This window comes from Barbatula barbatula (genome assembly GCF_947034865.1).
Source record: "Barbatula barbatula genome assembly, chromosome: 23".
Lineage (NCBI taxonomy): Eukaryota > Metazoa > Chordata > Actinopteri > Cypriniformes > Nemacheilidae > Barbatula > Barbatula barbatula.
In genome coordinates this window covers 19,136,411-19,157,025 of record NC_136786.1, presented here as the reverse complement: position 1 = coordinate 19,157,025, position 20,615 = coordinate 19,136,411, and the positions used below count along the sequence as shown (strand labels likewise).

Below are 20,615 nucleotides of genomic sequence, written 5' to 3'. Positions count from 1 at the left end.
ATTTGTATTACTACCAAATTTCTGGCTCAGTGGATTTCAGCCTAAACTACCAAGACGCAAACATAGATATTTTACTTTAAGCTTATTTTATTCTTTTGCAAAAGTCGTCTTAAGTCAGCTGCTTTAAAAGTGTCTGCGAAATGCATAGATCTGTAAAATGTTGCATTTAACAAGTTTATATTCAGAAGAATTGAACTAAATCAGACATATTTAAATGATTTGAACTCATATATTTTTAAAGTGTTGTTTGTGATGTTTTTATTTCATATTTGTATTTTCTGAGCAGTACACGCAGTTGACCGGTAGGTGTCAGCAGCGCGCAGCGTCACGAGCGGGAAAAACAAACCGAAGGAGAAACTGAATGGAAACGTCACGTGCAGTTGAATGAAAACACAACACGAGAACATCATCACACATAAAGAATAATGTCCAAGGTAAGTTAACACTTATCCGAAACCTTTAACATGTTTTAGAGAATTTCAACCGATATATTCACTTCAGGTGAAGTCAAAGTTTCTTTAAAGTCGGTAACAGTACAAGTGACGTGAGGTCATGTTTAAAAGCAGAGTTATATTTAATGTGGTGTCAAACTTTGATTTCTTGACATGCGCATCTGCTTGTGTCTGCAGCGCAAGAGAAACCTCGGCATGAGATGTGTGTTATTTCCAGACGACGTGAAGGATGCCTTCAGAAAGAGCAGAAATGAACCTAACAAGACATCAACGCCAGACATGAAGTCCTGGGAGAGATGTGGAGACAGTTTTCAGGACACGTCTCTCATCCAGGTGTGTTATCTTTAACACAACACTGTTGCTCGGTTACACATGTGCACTAAACATCACATCTTTGTGTTTTAGAATCTACAAACATCAGAAAAGAAAAGCAGAGGTGTCCAGAAAGTGTTTCAGACACATGTCACCGGTAACTGCAGCTTCTTCAACTGATGACCTGCTAAATGAATCCTCATATTCATCATTTATATAGAAGTTTTCTTGAAGGAGCTCAATATCAAAATGTTAACAGTTTGTACATCTGTGTTGATGTTAAGGAGTTGGAGAGGTCAGCACAGATGAGGCGGTACATATTGCCTGGAGCTCCAGTGAAGATGAGGAGTCAGACACTGAAGATCCTCATCGACAGATCGACACGTCACAAACATCCAGAGGTCACAAACCACATCCTGTCGATTATTACAGGAGCCTGCGCATGCTCAGCGCTGGTGTGGGTAAGAACAGAACCATGTTATTATGCAGATTCATATTTCTAGCTTAATGTGCAGACAGTTAATTCATTAACTATATTTTAATTAAATATCATTATAATTTTCAATTGAATCGTACCGTATATCACACAACTGTAATTGGTTTGAGATGAGAATGAAAAATAGAATCTGTCTTTTCTGTAGGCAATAGAATGAAAGGATCTACCTCATAAGATTCTTAATATTTTGAATGATTTTACAGAACCCAGAACATTGTTTTTTAACCATAAATCATTAGTTAGTGCTTCAAATGTCTTGCAGTATAACAATATATGAAGAGTTTGGTCCAAAATGAGATAACAAAATTTGTATGAATTTTCTAAAATCATGTTTTTTATGATGTTATTATGTTTTTCTTGTGTTAGTTAGCTGTATTTTTCGTCTTATGGCTTAAATCAAAACAAATCAACTGCAGTTGGATTGATATTAATTGGAATGCACAGCAAAAAAAACATGATTTGAAAAACTGTGTTATTTTGTAACCAAATTCTTCATATAATGATGACTTATCAGTTATAGAGATTTAAACAACAGGCTGTTTAAAGTCCCTGTGAACCGGAAGTTGCGATCGTTTTTACTTCTGTATTTTGACGCATTTCTGAGTAAAATTGAATTTTGAATGAGAAAAATAATGGGAATGGCTTTCGTCTTTTTCTGCAATTTGATTCAATGTATAAAAAAAAGCCGTTGCATTTTGAAATGAAACTGGCAGCAGACTGACAGTTGAAGGGGAGGAGTTCACGGATGCTCCGCCCAAGCCGTCTGGAAGGAAGCACATTTTCAGATTTTTTATTGATGATGAGGGCACACAAATTTAAAAAGGGAGAATGACCCACATTTATAAACGATTTACAATAAACGCTGCAATATTTCATTACAAAATAGGCATTGCAATTTTAAATTTCACTGGGACTTTAACAATTGTACTAGAAATTGTGAAATGTGTTTATTCTTTTGTCCATCTTACACAGAATACTGCTCTCTGATTTCCTTTCAGACACGGACGACCTGCCTTCTATAGATTCAGACAGTGAGATAGAGGAAGATGATTCCACTTCAAAGGACCAAAACAACCTTCTGAACCCTGTTGCAGTGAGTTTGTTTATTATTTGATCTATAATAGAGTAATGTTTGGTTGCACATGACTCCTGCTATCTATGTCATGAGATGAAAGAACACGGATAAGGTGTTATAGTGTAACAGTAGGGGGCGATGATTCCTTACAGATGATGTCTGGAGTTTCCAGGGTTCATAATGTCCCTGCTCCTTTTGGGACTGACATTTGCCCCAAATATTTATTTGCCCTCTTAAGATTTCGTGGTGTTAGTATTTGACATTTGAGGAGTACATTTGAAGTCACCTGAATATTAGATCATGTGGTTCAAAACACTGTGTCCTGTTATGACTTCCTGTTTTTCTAGTGTTGGCCACAAACACTAATTCTTATGTAAAAAATGATTATACAATTGTTTATATTAATGCATTTGAGAAATGCTTTTATCCAAAGCAAGTATGTGTGTTCTCAAATACCCCAAAAAATTATTTACAGTTATATTTAGCAAATTCAGCCCTATTTTTGGAACAATATTGCATTGTGACATTTTGATGACAATTCATATTTTTCCGATAATAAGCCCCATTGTTTTAATAGTGATTTCATTAGGTTCTCAAAATATATTAAATAATGTAATAATTTGATATAATATCTTGTATAAAAGTATAGTATAATATAATATAATGAATATTTATAATAAACAAAATATAATGCCACAATTTAAGATGAAGATCTTGGGGTAAAATACGACCCTCACATGTTTCTTAATATGTGCCTATTTCATTATACACTTTATAGCAATAATGTCAATACCAGCATGATCTGTGACATCAGCAATTACATCATCCACTTATATGTTTTATGGTACAGTGATTTTTTGCCATGATTATCATAATGTATTACATCACATGAAAATGGCACAATTTACTGTCACTACAAAACTGTCCAAACTGAGCACACGAGACGTACTGTTTACTTCCAGGAATAAACGTCTCCTATCTGTCAGTCTTCTGTCTGCTCTGCAAAAAAAAAATCTTGGTATGTTTATCTTTTTTTCCAGTACAGATGATATCAAGAAACATTTATTACTTCACTAAAAAGTCAAATGAACTAATATATTCAGTCTTGTTCCTATCAAATTAAAAGGGACAGTTCACCCAAAAATGAAAAATCTGTCATCATTTACTCGCCCTCAGGTTGTTTCAAACCTGTAAAAATGTCTTTGTTCCAATAAACACAGAGAAAGATATTTAGAAGAATGTTTGCAGTTAAGTTCTGGTACATCATTGACTTCCCGTAGTACGCTTTATTTGTTCTGTTGAACCCAAAATAAAATATTTTGTAGAATTTAGGAGAACAAACAGTTCTTTGGCGCCTTTGACTAGCGTTTCATTTGTCCTACTATGGCAGTGGATGATGTCACAGAACTGAAAATTGCAAACATTGTTCCAAAAATCTTTCTGTGTGATCAACAGAGCAAAGACATTTTACAGGTTTGATACGACCTAAGGGTGGGAAAACGAGGACATTTTTGGGTGAACAAGCCCTTTAAGTGAGTTACGCTTTTATCAAGAAATAATATCTGTAAAAAAAATCTTAAAGTGATAGTTCACCAAAAATTCTGTCTGAAAAGTTCACCAAATTCTGTCATCATTTATTCAACCTCTTGTTATTTCAAGCCTTAAACACAAAAGAAGATATTTTGAAGAATGTTGGTAACAGCACTGGACCCCTTCACTTCTGTTGCACAAACACAAAACTAATGGGGTCCTGTAAACAACATTCTTCAAAATATCTTCTTTTGTGTTTTGCGGAAGAAAGAAAGTCATACAGGTTTGAAATAACAAAAGAATCATGAATCATGAGTAAATAATGAATTTGTCCGTGAACTGTCCCAAGTGCTCAATATTATTTTTCTTACCCCATTTGCAGATATTTTTTCTTGCTCGATTTGATAAAAAGACTTAAGATGTATCTGAATATTTCCATATTCTGTACTGAAAAACTAAGAAATACATTTCTGTATAAATCACACAAACCCCATGCCTGCTGTTTTTCAGCATGTGTCCAACTTTTTTCTTCAATTCAAGATTGAAACTATTTGCATGCTTGGCTTTCACGCGAAAAACATTCCCGCTCCTTTTACTGGAAAGGCAGAGTGTTTAGACATGATGTGTTGATGAGGAATGAAACTTTATCTCTTATTCACTACACCTGCGTTCCTACCCATAATTCATTTTCTTGTGTCTGTGGCCTGGCATCCTTCATCGTAACGCAGCAGTTCCATCCTGTTCCTGCCGGTTTGGGAACTGCCCCGTGTGACGTGTCTGGGAATGAGATTCGATAGAGCGAAACGTTTGTGTACTCCTCCATTCACTTTGAGCCACTGCGGACTGAACACATTTTTGAGCCCGAGCCAGGAACATAGTGTCCTGTGGAGAGAGAGAGAGACACCGAGACACTGAGGGAGAGAGAGAGCACGGTGTTTGCTGGCTTGCTGCCCTGCAGGGTCAAGTTGATTCAAATAAAAGAGTGTGTAGGCTGTTCGACGGCCTGGAATGCAGATCGTGTCTCCACACGATAAGAACGCAGTCGATTTCTCTAGAAGAAAACCAGTTTGCAATAATGCAGCAACACACTCGCACACATACAGAGGCCATTAACCCCCACACATCCATCTTTTACCACCTGTCATAAGGTGAGCGGCTCATATATCAGGGCCGGCTCGTACCTTTATCTGTGGAATGGATCTGTTCTTCTTTTTTTCTTTGTTTGAGGGGGTTGTTAAATGTCTATCTTCTTAGATTTTCCCTTCATTTAGAATCAATTCATGTATATACAGCCATAGAGATGAAGAGATCACTCGTCAGCATTTCTGCATGTAGTTTGGCTATTTCAGTCCTGTGTCTGTTGAATTTTTAAAAGACAAACCTCAGCACTAACATAAAGCCATTGTCAAAAATCTGGTTTATTCCATCATACAGCCCCAGAAAAAATAAAAGAAAGAGAGAGAGAGAGAGAGAGAGAGAGAGAGAGAGAGACCATTCCAAATGTTCATTTAATCATCATTTCTAGATGTATTGTGGTCATTCAGTGTAATTGTCAGGAGCGACATGAAGTCATCCAACAGCAATGTGAAAGACTGACAGCAAAATGAAAGATTATCTCATAAAAACACAAATTTATTTGAACTATTACCTCGATCAATTTTGCTTAAAAGTGAACATAAACTTGTTTTCTTTGCAGTATTTGATGTATGAACAAATTCACAGCATCTTTTCTGTTATTTTCAGCTGTTTCTCCATTTTCTGCAAATAAATGCAAAATAGAAACATTTTGTTTCATTTGAAATTTGGGAAAAATATTGTTAGTTGTAACCAAATGAAGCAAAAGTGTCCACCTAAAACATAAATGTGTGGTCCCCGCAGTTATACTAAAAGTGTCTGTGCCTTTTATTCAAACAGATTATTGAAGATGTATTAAATATTTTTATGCATGTTTCAGAATAGTGTTGAAGTGTAGACTTAAGTTCAGATTCAAGAAGAATTCAATAAGGTTTGACAAAATAATGACACACAACACTGAGAGTTTACGGAGTCAGCAATTTACAGCGTACGCACAGACAGAAGTTGTAAATGTATAAAGGAGAAGCCACAGGGAGTTGAAAGTGATTTGAAGTCTTTTGCAAAGGTCAAAGTGTCTTTAGTCCTGGAGTGGAGGAGCTCATGTTGAGTTTCTAAGGTCATTTGGAGGTCATGTACAGCAGGACAGAATGAATTCGAGGCCGAAGAGGTCTTGTGATTTGCGAAGCACCTTTGGCCTTCTCTCTTACTTTGCTTTTCAGCATTCAAGTGATTTGTGAATTTAAATGATGGAACGGACGTAGACGTTGTTGGTTCACAGTTCTTCATGATCGTCACATGCTAGTTTACATTTGTCATGAATTGTGATGAGACTGTGATGGCATTGAAGCAGTTTTTTAAAGTGATAAAGCAACAGGTGATGTTGTCTGTGTGTTTCTTGTATAAAAACACAGATGAGATCTCTTTAATATCTTAGTTATATCTCTCAGACATCAATGAGATGAAATGAAGAACACATGGAAACGTTTGCTTAAAGGAATAGTTCACCCTAAAATGAAATTTCTGTCATCATTTACTCGCCCTCTTTTCATTTCAAAGCTGTCTGACTTTCTTTCTTCTGCAGAACACGAAGGAAGATGTTTTGATGAATGTTGTTAACCCCATTGATTTGCATTATTTGTGTGTCCATACAATAGAAGCGAATGGGGGCAAATGCTGTTCGATTACCATCTTTCTTCAAAATATCTTCTTTTGTGTTCTGCAGACAGCTTTGAAATGACAAGAGGGCGAGTAAGTGATGACAGAATTTTCATTTTTGTGTGAACTATCACTGATAAAGTCTCGTGTGCGTCTCAGATTTTTCTCCTAAGATAAAGAGTCAGAAATGTCACTAATGTGTCCGTCATCAGAGTTTGAGAAGAGACGTCAACAAAGTGTCAAACTGAACTCAGATTTCATGACATCAAGATTACTGAAGATCTCAAGATAAACTAATCAAATTGACCCAAATCCAGATTATTTTACCTCCATACTCATGAATTTAAACCATCTTATTTTTGTCTGATTTCATTTCTCCTTAGCAAGTTTAGGAGAAACATCTGACACTGTGTCTACATCGGACGCGAAAGGCGCAACATGACAACGTTTCAGAGAGACGAGACAAATACAGCGTTTTTGAACCTTAAATCATTTATACACATTGCATTACATCTAAAACAAACGATAATATTCATTTTAACTGTGTCACATGACCCCTTTAATGAGTTTGTCGGGCTGGGCCGAATCCAGTGTGACAAAATGTAAAATTCTAATGCGTTTCTAATGTCCAGTAGACACGGTGTGAGACTAAGATGGTACAAAACAACTGAGAATCTCCTGAGCTATGAAAGTGCAGCATCTGAGCAATAACATTTTCCTGGGTTGATTCCACCATCCAGAATCCCACTGATATTAGAAATCAATTATTTGTAGATGAAATGTGTTGTTTTGAGAGCCCAGAAGGTCCGAGCATGCCGAGTTATTTGTGAGGAAGGTGAAATGTAGAACGTCACACTTAAAGGTAACACCTGTTTATTCCTCAGTTCCACCCCGGCGACAGCCTGTCAGGAGTCTAAAGACATCTTCTGAATCCCATAATTTGTGTAATTGTTTGCGTGGACTATACATTTCAAAGAGTGTATGAGTAGTTTTTGAGTATTTTAATAGCGCTTCTTGTTTTTTAAAAGTCTCTGTGCTTGGTCATACGGGCTTGACGCTTGTCTTAAAGAAATCGGTCTCTCTGGTTGATTGTGTATCTGGTTGAAATTCAATCCTGATTTTTAAGATGAAAGGAATCAAATGCACATTACACTGAAAGGTTATGTTTCTATTTCATGCTGAATGCTATATTGTGTAGACAATACACAGCAATCATATTTTATGAGCTTGAGATCTTTATTTGAAAGGGAAATTAAATATAAGCAACATTTTGAGAACGTAATGAAAACGTTGCGGGAATGTTTTTTAAATGTGATCTTATTGTTTGTGTGCCATGCGGTTCTCTCCTAATAATTTCATCAAGCTTCAATTTATTTTCTGTTAATACAAAGATCTCATTTCAGTCTCCAGCCGAGATCTCCGTCTACTCATCTAATGATGATGAAGATCCGGAGGAGAACAGGACTGATTCTTCTCTCCTGGACCCAGCGGACACCAGCAGACAGTCGGTCAGCGAGTGGGTCCGTTCTGCTCAGGCCATCCTTCAGACGCCTCAGAAACAAACCACCAAAACCATCAAGACCCCCGAGGACTCCAGTAAGAAGAACAGAAAGTTTGAGAGGTATGATCTGTCGATCTAAATTTCAGAGATATTCATGACTTAAGGCCATTGCACAGTGCGTCCGAAATTTCTGCACGTTAAAAAATAAATACGACCTCAGGTTGTGTCGATCACACTTACACACTGCCACACTGAGTTTTCTGCATTTTTTTGCATCCGTGGCAATCGTTTTGGGAGGCGTTTTGACAATTCAGAGACATTTCGTTGCACTGTACTTGTATGTGTGTAATGACAATAAATTGAATCAAATCAAATAAAAACAATACAAACAAGCGTCAAAAAAAGAAAAACGCATACATACATTTCAGACTGTATGTGCAAAAACCTTTAGATTTGAGCTTTTTGTTTATTTAAAAACTTGCACTTTTTGACATTTAATTCAAACTCTCAAATATGTTGTTATAATTGCTTCCAATGTTTCCTCATCTGTAAGTCGCTTTGGATAAAAGCGTCTGCTAAATGACTCAATGTAAATGTAAATGTAAATATCATATCAGTGAAAACACAGAACACAAAAAGGGTTCAAAGTCCATCCGCTGTTTCAATAATTCATTCACACCTTTACCGTAAGACCTGCTCATTTGATTGGCTGATGGGGAGTGGCTTCCTTTACCCATTTTGTTATAAAGTGTTTCCTTCACACACATAGGAATGCGGTCAGACTTCTTGGTATTAGTCTGATTACTCATAGCCATTGGTTTCAAGAGACCAAATGCCTTCATATTAAATGTCTTTATAGTGCCCACGTCTTTCTTACAGTAAGTGAGCAGTTTCTCAGAATTTGTGAATGGGAGTGAAAGGACCGTTGTGTTCGTCCCCTCACGGGGGAGCTCTGTCTCTGTCTCTGTTTAGATTTTGGTTTTCAGTCCGAAAATCTCTCTGACTGACCCTCAGCACTTCCTGTAGGCGAGAGAAGAAAAGTTGTCTTGAAATAAAGCACATTTCATACACAATAGTCATTCAAAGTGCTTTGTATAAAAATAATTTAAATGCTCACATCAATAAAAACAAGGAATTTAAAATGGATTAAAACATTGAGGAATAAATGATTCTACATGAAATACAGTGCAGTCAGTTGAGACACAGCACAGGGCTCATTCAGTTAATGAGTTTTGAGTCTGGATTTGAATGTTTTAGCACATCTGATCTCTTCTGATTCCCCTTGTTTAGAGTGATAGCTAACTGACTTGATCCAAATGATCTAAGTGGTCTGTTAGGTTTGTATTCAGTGAGCATATCTGCCATGTATACAGGTCCTAGGCCGTTTAGGACTACTCTTATAAACAAGTAATAGTACTTCAATCCTAAAGGTATCTGGAAGCCAGTGTAAGGACCTGAGGACTGGTGTAATGTGCTCAGATTGTCTGGTGTTAGTCAGAATCCTGGCAGTAGCGTTCTGTATGAGCTGAAGCTGTCTGGTGGTCTTCTTGGGAAGACCACTGCAATAATCCACCCTGCTGGTTATAGAGGTATAAACAAGTCTTGACTGGAAACAAATCATCTTATTCTTGCAGTGGTAGTACTGTATGCTGGTTCAGTTACCGCTTTAACATGACTACTGAAACTAAGGTCTGACTCCAGAATCACACCAAGAATCTTGATAGTATCGGCCGATAAACGGTCATTTTTAATGTTAACGGTATCAGCCGATAATACCAATTTAGGCCGCTTTATTATAGCCGATAAATCATAAATTATTTGGTAAATTCTTTTCAGCTGCTCACAGTTCAAATCCAGTACAGTACCGGATCTTTCTGTCATGATCATTCACTTACTGCTATTAGCAAAGCCTTGTTGATGTAGGTACAGTCTGTAGATACAGTATTTATGAATGTTTAAATAATAGGAACAAAAGCTAGGGATGCACTGATATGTCCATTTTGATAACGATAGCAGATGATTCTTTAACATTGGACGCCGTTAACCGATATATTGGCCGATATACAATATCTAGATATGAATATCACATTCCCTAAGACTGAAACAAAACGCAAAAAGTGCACAACTGCTTTACATGACAACATTCAAGGTAACCGTTAGATCTCTTTTTCCCCTGAAAATCATGTACCAAATCTACTTTACACTAGTTAAAGATGATCAAACTATAGATGTTCTTCCAGAAGTGTTCTTAACAGATCTCAAGACAGAAAGCATTCAGACAAACAATGTGCTTCTGTTCCTATAATTCACACGTTCATAAATATCTACATCCACATCAACAATGTTTTGCTAATATCAGTAAGTGAATGATCACGACAGACAGACAGAACTGTGATGGATTATAACTGTTAGCAGCAGCAGAAGTTGAATCATTTATCGGCTGTAATATATCGGCATAATTTTATTATCTGCCGAACACATTAAAAATGACCGTTTGTAGGCCGGCACCGATATGGCCGATAATTAATAGTTGAAATTAAGTTTTAACTTTTAATAATTACAAGAAAAATGAAATTAAGTAAAAGCAAGAAAATATCTGCCAACAGGAAAAATAACAAATGATTTAGTTCAAAGGGAAAACAATGTTAGTGTCGATCACATAGAACGAGCAGAACATGAGGACACCGCGTATCGCTGGTTACCTAGCAACATAGAACCCCACTGTGCACTGCTCTTTTTTTTAAAGAGTCAACCGAAAGAGAAAGAGGGGTTTCATGTTGCTAGGTAACCACCGATACAGCTGTCCTGTCAGTCAAGGGTTATAGCGCGAGCGCTGTTGTTAAGGGGTAACTCCGGCCACAAATGAAAAGTAGTTTAACATCTGTATGAATTCAGATTTCTGACACGCGTGACAGTGCATCCGGTGTTAATGCATACGTGTTTTGACTACACAGACTCTACGTCAGAACACGCATGCGTCGAGCCTTATATCCTGGCCAATGTAAAAGTATCTTCATTATATTAATGGAATGAGCAAAAACCTATTTGACGGAATGAATAGTTTTATTTCACGGTAACAATCTCCTGTTGTAATTCTATATGTTATACCTCATTTTTCTTAGATTGATTTTATTAATGAATTTATCACAGAGCATTTAAATGCTCACCATAGTTATAATGAAGGCAAGTTATGGAAATGTACTAAAGATATCAAATTAAGTTCTGATAATGAGATTTATTATTGATTTATATTTATCATATATAAATCTATATCATATGTATACAGTATCGCTCTTCTCTCCATCACATGAGCACTTTTAGTGTGTTGTGACTCTCTGTCTTTAGGTTTGTTTATCTCGTCTTGTCTTTGCACTGCGAGTCTCTGGTGACTCCACATGCGTCTCCCAGTAGCAGCGCGTCACTTTAAAAGCGCTCCCGTGGCGAACATCATTGTGCATTTCAACACAAGTTTGGCTCACCTAAAGTTAAACTTAATTCAAACTATTAACAGCTTTACAAAGCGACCCTACTTCTGAAATACGTGAGAATGAGCTGCAGGTGAGAGAGAAAGCGTGGACACGAAACTACAGACTAAAAGAAGTCAGCGAGTATTTCATTTGTTACGGGTGAATTTATTCACATGTTTTTTTTCATTATAAGGCCCAACTTGCAGAGCGCTGAGTTAACCACGCCTACTTATTGACATTACACGCAATAGAAAATCTCCTAAAATTAACATTTATTCAGCGGTAATGGAATATTCCTGCCCTACTTGAGGGTAATTAATTGCTAATTTTTCATCAGAGTCCCCCTTTAACTGTCATAAACTTTGAAAAGGTAAAAAGGCGTCAGCCAACACAAGACGTTTCAAGCAACTGTAAAGTACCGTCACCACATCAGAAGGCCGTCACTCCTTTCATTTGATTGGACCAGAAGGATTTTTCTGTGCAGAGTTGAGTTTTTTTCAACTTCAGGCGCTTCACCAAAAACGCGAGGAGCGCATTAGCGTTAGCATTAGCGGCACGCAAAACGCTCCCTGCCAACTGAAAGCTTTTCAAAAGAGGCGCAGTAAAAAACACATTCTGTCTGATCAACCCTTATTCTTCTTACACTATTGGCGGATATTGTTGATAATAATATAATTTTGTTGATAATAATATAATATTTCAGAATAATATATATATATATTATAAGTAATTTGGGCAAGTAAATGCATCTTCATTTTAAGAATGTTTAACTACATAATGTAAACTAAATAGACAATTGTAGTGTGTCTTCAAAAAAACTAATATAAGAGTTTCACAATTATTTTAAGTAGGGCTGTAAACAGTTAATCATGATTAATCACATCCAGAATAAAAGTTTGTGTTTACATTAAACATGTCTGTGTACTCTGCATATTCATTTAGTGTTTATAAACACACACAAACATGTGTACATATTTAGGAAATATTTACATGTTTATTTATATTTACCAATAATTTAAACTTTATATACATTTTTGTATTTTTCTTAAATGTATGCACAGATGTGTGTGTTTTTATAAATACAAAATTAATATGCACAGTAAACAGACATGTTATGTAAACACCAACTTTTATTCTGGATCCGATTCCTCATTTGACAGCCCTAGTTTGAAGTCTTTTGCCATCAGGAACAAAGCTCTTAGTTTAATTGAAGTAAAAATGTTCACATCCAGTTGAATAAATCTTAAGATGCATCTTGTTTTGGTAATGAATCTGCGTGTTTGATTCAGTGAAAGTGATCATGTGTGATGTCTCTTTATAGAGGAGGTCTTGCTGAGAAGCTGAACCGACTCCACAGCCGGCAAAGATCAGCTATAAGCTTCTGGAGACATCAGTGCAACTCAAGCACATCAGCTGGTAAGACACGCCCCCTTCAGTTCTGTTTATATGAAAACATGTTAATACACATCTTGAATTTGACCACAGTGCAGACCTTCAAACATTAGCCCTTTGTTGCTGACCGCTAAGAGGGTATTATTATAAATGTTTATCCAAATAAAAATCTCTTCTCTTCATTTCTGCTAATGTGTGCCAGGAAAACATTTAACCACCAACCGGCTGTTTTCATATTTCCATGATGTGTCGTATATTCCAGAGATGAGATTTTGCCGCTAGAGGAATACAAGTCACTGTTTGTTTCTGCGACCTGTACCACACGTTTAGCATTGTGATAAAGGTGACATTAGACGTTTATCTTTTAGTCAGAGTAACCAGCGCAAAGTGACAGGAAACCACACTCACACACGCAAAAACCCCTCACGGTTTCAGTTTCCATGGTATAACGGATTTCGGTCTTTTGTGCTTGTGTTTGCATGTGAAGAGTGGGCTTCTATACACATGTTTCAGTTGAAGGTGGAAAGTCAAGAAATATTAAGAATGCACGTATGGAAGTTAAACGTATCAGGAAATCTGATGTGAGCGAGGGCAAAGGTCACCACAACGCATCATGCAATTTTCAATTAGTAATAAATTCAATGCCACGATCAAGGAACATGCTGCTGTTAGATGCTGCCTAAGGGGAAAGTTTGTTTTATTCTCCGGCTGTGTCTGCACAGCTATGTGACCGCGCCGATGACGTATAGTGTCTGCGGGAACCGGGTGCGCAGAGGGATGCAAAATGCGTTGACTGAAAATGAACACATGACCTATCAATGCTCTCGCACCGAGTGAAATGATTGGGCTAAGCCTTTCACAGACGATATGTAATTATAAATATACCAATGTATCACTTTACTTATTGATCGTATCAGGATGTTAAGAGACTTCCAACCAGCATGACAAAAAACTTTTCAGGACAGGATTGCCTACTCTACCTTTAAAGGCATAGTGCACCCACAAATCAAAATTATTCCAAAGTTTCCATCTGTTCTTTTACTAAACTTCTTGGGTCAAAATAAACAAACAGCAGTTCTTCAACAAGTACATCAAAATGTGTTACCCAATGGTAAGCTCAATGATTTATAATTTGAGCTGTGGGATACGATTTTGCCAGAAATGTCCGTTTGACATTATTTTGACCTTAAAGGTCCAGTGTATGATATTTAGCGGCTTAAGGTTGGGAAGTGCAACCAAGGGCTCACTCCACCCCTCCCTTTCAGTGGCTAAAGATGTCATCATGGCTTTGCTTTTTTCATGAATGAGATAACATATTTTACGAGAATGTCGGCATAAACTGTGATCGCAAACTATACGTAATAGATGACATTACATAAGAGTCTTCCCAGTAGAACTTGCGCTAAAGCTTACATTTATGTATATTATTTTGCATTTATGTCAATAGATCATCCAACAAATGACACATTAGACCATTAAACAGTGCAAAGATAAGTTTGTAAAGCAACCTGCAGTTTTATGATTGAAGCAGAGATACAACAGAGAGGCAAAAGTTACAGATTGCAGCTTTAAAAGTGGATTTTTTAGTCCAGTCGTTTCCCTTAGCAACCCCCTATATGCGCTAGCAACCACGTAGCAACGCCCTAACTAGAATGATGGAGGTGTGTTTTGGCACAGGCACATGCGGTGAAAAAAAACTGAAACCTATCTGGGTTCTTTTTTATTTCAGATGTCTGCACATTAACATCAGCGTATGCGGCCAGAGGATAATTTGCATGTGGAAATGTGATTTGGAGTGACCGGACTGTGTTTGGATCACTGTATAATTCCCCAGCCCGTCTCCAGCTCGCTCTCACGCTAGCTGTGAGACTTACCGTTTAGCATTATTTCATACGCAAGAAAACCGATGTTGGTGTTAGTGTCTGAAACCTGTTTTTGTGCTTTCCATATTCACACCTAACTTCTATTTCGGCAGCGATAAAAAAACCTGTAAAAAACAACTTGTTCTCCTGGTGCTGCTTTGCACGTGGTCGGATGAGGTAAACATTGCCTCTCTCTCTCTCTCTTCTGTTGCTTGTTTTAATTTTGCTGTGAAATTTCCATTACACATGTTTTAGAGGTTTTTAGTGCTGGAGTCTTGGCTGGCGTCACCCTGGTTTTAGCTGAGTCAATCGAGTCAAAAGGGGCCAGCTCTTCCTTGAACAGTCATATATCCGTGTATCCCGTCAGGAGAGCTGGATTTGATTTGATTTGATTTCCTCAGAACTGGCTGAAATGAAAAGAAAGGTCTGATGCTGGGCCAGCTTTCAGTGCATAACCCAAAATATCCCCCGGCTGCTATTCATTTACTGGGCCTGTATCGTATCTTCTGTGTTTTGCAAACATTTAATGACTCTGTGAATAAAACAATCTTGATTTTTTGTAAAACTGTATTGAAAAGCTTACTTTTAGGCTTATTGGATAATTAAGTTAGCAGTGAGGCTTTGGGTTCCTTCTATATTAGTGGATTGGATCTTTTTTTAATCTCAAAGCGCATTTTATAGCTTGTTTTGTCTTGAGGTCCCATTTTGATTTTACAAGATATTTTAGAACTTCATAACTCATTGGATTTGTCAAGCATGTAAACTCATAAACCCAAAGCATACTGTTCATATTATATCATGCTTAAACATTCATATTTTATATATCCAATTGTGATTGACATATTACACCTTTCTTCTCAAAGCTGATAGGCCAGGCGTCCTGACGCTGAGGATTCTGGGAGTTCGGGAGGAATGTGGCATGCAGGCCGCCGTGTGCGACAGACTGCCGGAGAATGAGAAGTGTGTAGCGATGTTCAGCAAAGACACGGCCGGTCAGCTTCACCCCACACCTGGAGACATCGTCCACATCTACCCACCCTGGTAGAGTCCCTCCACTACACCGTTTCCCATATCAAATACATTTCGTTTGATCTGATATAAAACACACATCGCTAATACTATTGCACATACTAATATTCATGTGTCAATCAAAACCTCTATATGACTTAATGAGAAGATATTTGGAGAAATGTCTCTGTTGTTTGGTTCATATAATGGAAGCCAATGGGGTCAATGTTGTTTGGTTACCGACATTCTCCAAAATATCTTCTTTTGTTTTGTCAAACTGGTTTGGAATGACTTGGGGATGAATAACAGAACTTACCATAAAGTTAAAGGATTGAAATAAACCCAAAAGAGTTCAGCTTCACTGTGATGTTTTTGGCTCACATTTCCTTCATGAAACAAAAATATAGTTATCTGTAGTGATCTTTATCTACCTCCTCCTTTTTATGCACACAAGCGTGTTTAAACACACTGAAATCAGATATAACAAATATTGACATGACTCTTGGTCTCCAGGGTTTGTGTGTTTTGAAAATATTCCTTTGGTTTTCTAAACTTCATGTGTAAGTAACATTTCTGCTTTGTTTTGCCTCATTTTTATGTTCTTAAATTTCATAATCATTTTTGAGTTTGGGTTACGTTCATCCGCTCCAATAACCCTGTATCATGCGCGCTGGTGTTTGTGATTATAATAAATCTCTGTCAAAGAAATAACTACAGGTTGCGTGTTCATCCATGTGTCTTGCACACAGCTGATAAGAGCGCTCTCTCTTTCTCTCGGGAGGCCTGCGGGGCTGAAGGTGAGAGGTACGGTCTTCGGCTGTGTGGGAGGACCGACAATCCTCGGATCCATCCAGAGCAGAACGGCCTGTACACGACAGAAGGCACGCCCCCTCGTATCGCCCCCATGTAGCGTAGCTCCCACGTCATTCCCTCGGCTCCAGGGAATTGCCTGCACGCCTCTTCCTGGCAGCTCTGAGCTCATTTCCAGCAAGCCGGGAAAAAACATGGCTGGATCCGTTTTCTTCGTCTTTTTTCCCCTCTCGTGTTTTTTTTTTGGAGGAGCGTTAGGCAGCCGATCACAATAGCTGTGACACAGGCCAGAGAGAGGAATGAGAAACACATGCGGCACAGTGTGTTACTGGCACGCTTCCTCCTCTCTCTCGCTCTCTCTCCCCCCGCCGAGTATTTGCTTTGAGGGCAGGCGCAGTTGACCCTGGAAAGTCCAAGAGTTCATTTTCCCCTTGGAAAGTCCATTGGATTGATTCCAATTCTGCCCCCATATGTGCAGCTGAGAACATCTAAACGCTTTCCTTATATTCATCACTTCTGTTACAAACGTATGGCCTGTTGATAAAAACATAGATATAGAAACGGAAATGGTCATGTTTTAGGTTTCGATTTGTTAATATATTTAAAGTAAAACGTTTGGGCATTTGAAGTTATAGTATTGTGATAAAGAGTTTTATGAGGTGCACCCTGGGACTTTTTAAACATTATTTAGTGCCTGTGTATGCTGGAGACTTTCAGTATCTCTGAGAAATGGGGGACAAAAGCATTTGTATTTTTGTACGAAAGTAATTTGAAGTATTTAAAAATAAGCCTAGCTTTTTTAAGAATATTTCTTTTAGATTTTATTTTCAAAATAATAACCAATATAAATACTCACATCTGCTGACTGGTAGTGTTTGAACAAGGAAGAGTGTATACTCTGGAGAAAAAATACAGCTAACTAACACAATATTACACAATAAAAATATGATAACTCAGTATTCAACATATTAAAAAATCATGGTTTTTTTATGTTATCTCATTTTGGAACCAAACTCTTCATTTTATAGGACTAGTTAGGCCTTTGACTAGTTAACATTTTATTGCAATGTGCTTGTACAAGCGAGTATATATTTTGGATATTCAATATTTTATTTAAAATTGTCTCATAAGTAAAATCATTATTTTATGATAGTTTTTATTTTATTTGAGATCTTTTACATTTATTCACATGCAAACTTACAAGTAGGAGAGCATGTTCACATTTTGGCAACACGCTAAACAGTACTGTTAGTTTAGTTTACAAGGCCTTGCTACTAGGAGGATTAGCAGTATATTAATTAGATATTCTATGTCTTGGTTACTTGGTGGGTGTTATAGTTGAGGATCCGAGCTGAATGGTATGGTTGTGTTCAATTGATGGATGGGCCGGTATAACCAGGAGTTTTGTTTTGGAGAGGTTGAGTTGTATGTGATGCTCTTTCATCCAAGAAGAGATATCCAGAAGGCAGGCAGAGACACTGACAGTTGTGGGGTCATCCGGCTGAAAAGAGAAATAAAAATGATACAAGAACCTTTGTGCCTTAATATTTGGACCCAGGGAGGTGGTATATATAGAAAAGAGGAGAGGGGCAAGAACTGATCCCTGAGGAACTCCAGTTGTCAGCTGGTGAGATCTGGATGTCTCGCCTCTCCAGGAGACCTTAAAGGATCTGCTTGTGAGATAAGAGTCAGACCAATGAACTACACTTCCTGAGATGTTCAGTTTGTAGAGAGTGGACAGCGGGATCTGGCGGAGATCAAGCAGAATAAGGAAATATGGATTTAGCCCTTGCCTGCCGTAGGTTTTCGACGACAGACAGAAGAGCGGTCTCCATAAAATGTCCTTTCTTGAAGCCGAGATTGCTGACTGTCCAGAAGGTCGTGGTGTGAGAGATAGGGAGAGAGTTGGTTAAATAGGAAAGGCAAGAGTGAGATCGGTCTGTAGTTGCTGACCACTGACTGGTCGAGTGTTGGTTTCTTGAGTTGAGGTGTTACCAGGGCTTGTTGGGACAGTACCAGTGATAATAGAGGTGTTTTAGAGGTGACGCTATGATTTTGTTTATTTTATTGGACTAGTTAAACATTTAATTATTTAACTTTTTATCAGAATTTACTTGTACAAGGGGGTGTGTATCTTTTATATTTTATGTAATATAGTTTTATATATACCATCAATAATTTATAATATTAGATCTTTAATGTTTTTTATGTTTTATATATTTTATAGGACTAAAGAGGCATTTAACAGTTTTTATTGGATATTTTATATATTGGCTTAAATAATCCTGTTTTTTTGTGCACAATCCTTTGATAGTGTCTATCATCCCATTCACATATTACACAATACAAATACCATAACTTTCATATCATACGTCTTTTTTTTATTGAACCTCAAACAATATTGTTGTATGCCTACGTTACCTGTATTCCTGTAATTGTGTATTTCCGGTGGCCAGCTCACCTCCACAAGCTCAGGAATGATCCTACACAGCCCACAGAGGGAGGAAGTGCCTGTCATCACACACCTGTACCGCACCCTCACCTGTGTGTGTCAGCTCTGACGTCACGTAAACGCACGTCTCTTGATGTTTGTTCTCTGACTTCCTGCTCTGATCTAACGTAAAAAAAATTCATGTGAATATCATGATTACACGTTGACAATGTGTGAACTGTGCTTAGAGGATCTGGGTTAAGAATTTGTTTCCTGTAGAATTAACAGACTTTGTATTATATTATTTCCTTGAATGAATATGAGATTTCTTAAAGGGTTCACAGAACTTCTATTTATGTTTTTAGCAAGTATTGCACATGTTGTTTTGTATATAATATTATATGATACTTAACATATATTTTTTGTAATATACATTTTTAATATGAATTTATTATTGTGTTTTTTATTTTTATTGCATAAATTGATGTTGATTGTTGTTCAAAAGATTATGTGATAGAATTAATTTCTATTTTCTGAATTTCATATTAAGCCCTTTTAAAGTTTTATTATAATGAAATACATTTTTTTAAATGTACTTTAATTGCCTTAATTATGCCTGAAGGCATTCTTCATTTTATTAGTTGATTTATTTTTTGATCCACAAGTTGATTAAATCAGATTTCCTAAAGCGTTCTTTCCATGCTCTCGGGTTGTCAAAGACTGGAATTTTCTCTGCTTTGTTCTTTACGTTGACAGAAAGTAGAAAAAAGCACTTGTTTGCAGAAGGGCAGAGAAAATCTCCATCTCTCCTGTGTAAACTTGCCTGCGCTGGCTGCCCCGGGCATCTGTGTGCCGTCTGAAGTTCATAAGGTTCACTCAGATTACTCCTCTCTGCTGGCTCCGGGCAGGAGGATTTAAATGTTGACGTGCATGTGACGTCTCATGACATGAGCCTGCGAGCCTCGGCTTGTCGCGGTGGACGTCTTTGCAGATATTTGTTTGTTTGGTACAGATGTGTATCTTAAACAATTTACTTTAGCTTCAATGCAGAGATTTTTGTGCCTAACCTGCAGTACTCTCATATGAACAGGTCAAGATGCAATCTGTAGATTTGAAGATGATAAGTGTTAAACTTGATCATCATTACATTATTCAAAAATTCAGTGAACGTGTCTGGAGCATGAAATGACAGGTTTTCCATATCTTTACGTATCAGATTTGTGTGCAGGTTCATTGTGGGCCTGTAAAATATCACCAGGTCCTGTGTGTCATTTTGTGGAGGATCTAATGACAGAAATGCAATATAATACAAATAACTAACCAAGAGCAAAGATGGACTACTTGTCACATTGATGCTGCCTTTTCAAAACAAAAGTATTTAACGCTAAACTTACATTACATGACAGCAGTTTGAAGTTATATCTGGACTCAGTGACATTATGCCATTGCAACAGTTGTCTGATATCGATCACAAAATAAGACCTAATAAACCTAAACATTTCAACAAATGAAATTTCATAAATCACAACTAACTAGCTCTGCCTATTTT

General features: G+C 37.3%; 1 protein-coding gene across 1 annotated transcript in view; it reads left to right on the top strand.

Annotated features, from left to right (window-relative positions):
• The first annotated feature begins 322 nt into the window (after positions 1–322).
• spidr (scaffold protein involved in DNA repair) overlaps positions 323–20,615 on the top strand; it is a 39,877-nt gene continuing 19,584 nt past the window's right edge. The window contains exons 1-8 of the mRNA XM_079488246.1: positions 323–434; positions 630–785; positions 858–921; positions 1,049–1,225; positions 2,259–2,353; positions 7,999–8,216; positions 12,885–12,979; positions 15,681–15,858. Of these exons, the coding sequence (XP_079344372.1) occupies positions 426–434; positions 630–785; positions 858–921; positions 1,049–1,225; positions 2,259–2,353; positions 7,999–8,216; positions 12,885–12,979; positions 15,681–15,858 (992 nt within the window). The 5' untranslated portion in view covers positions 323–425. The remainder of the gene's footprint in view (positions 435–629; positions 786–857; positions 922–1,048; positions 1,226–2,258; positions 2,354–7,998; positions 8,217–12,884; positions 12,980–15,680; positions 15,859–20,615) is intronic.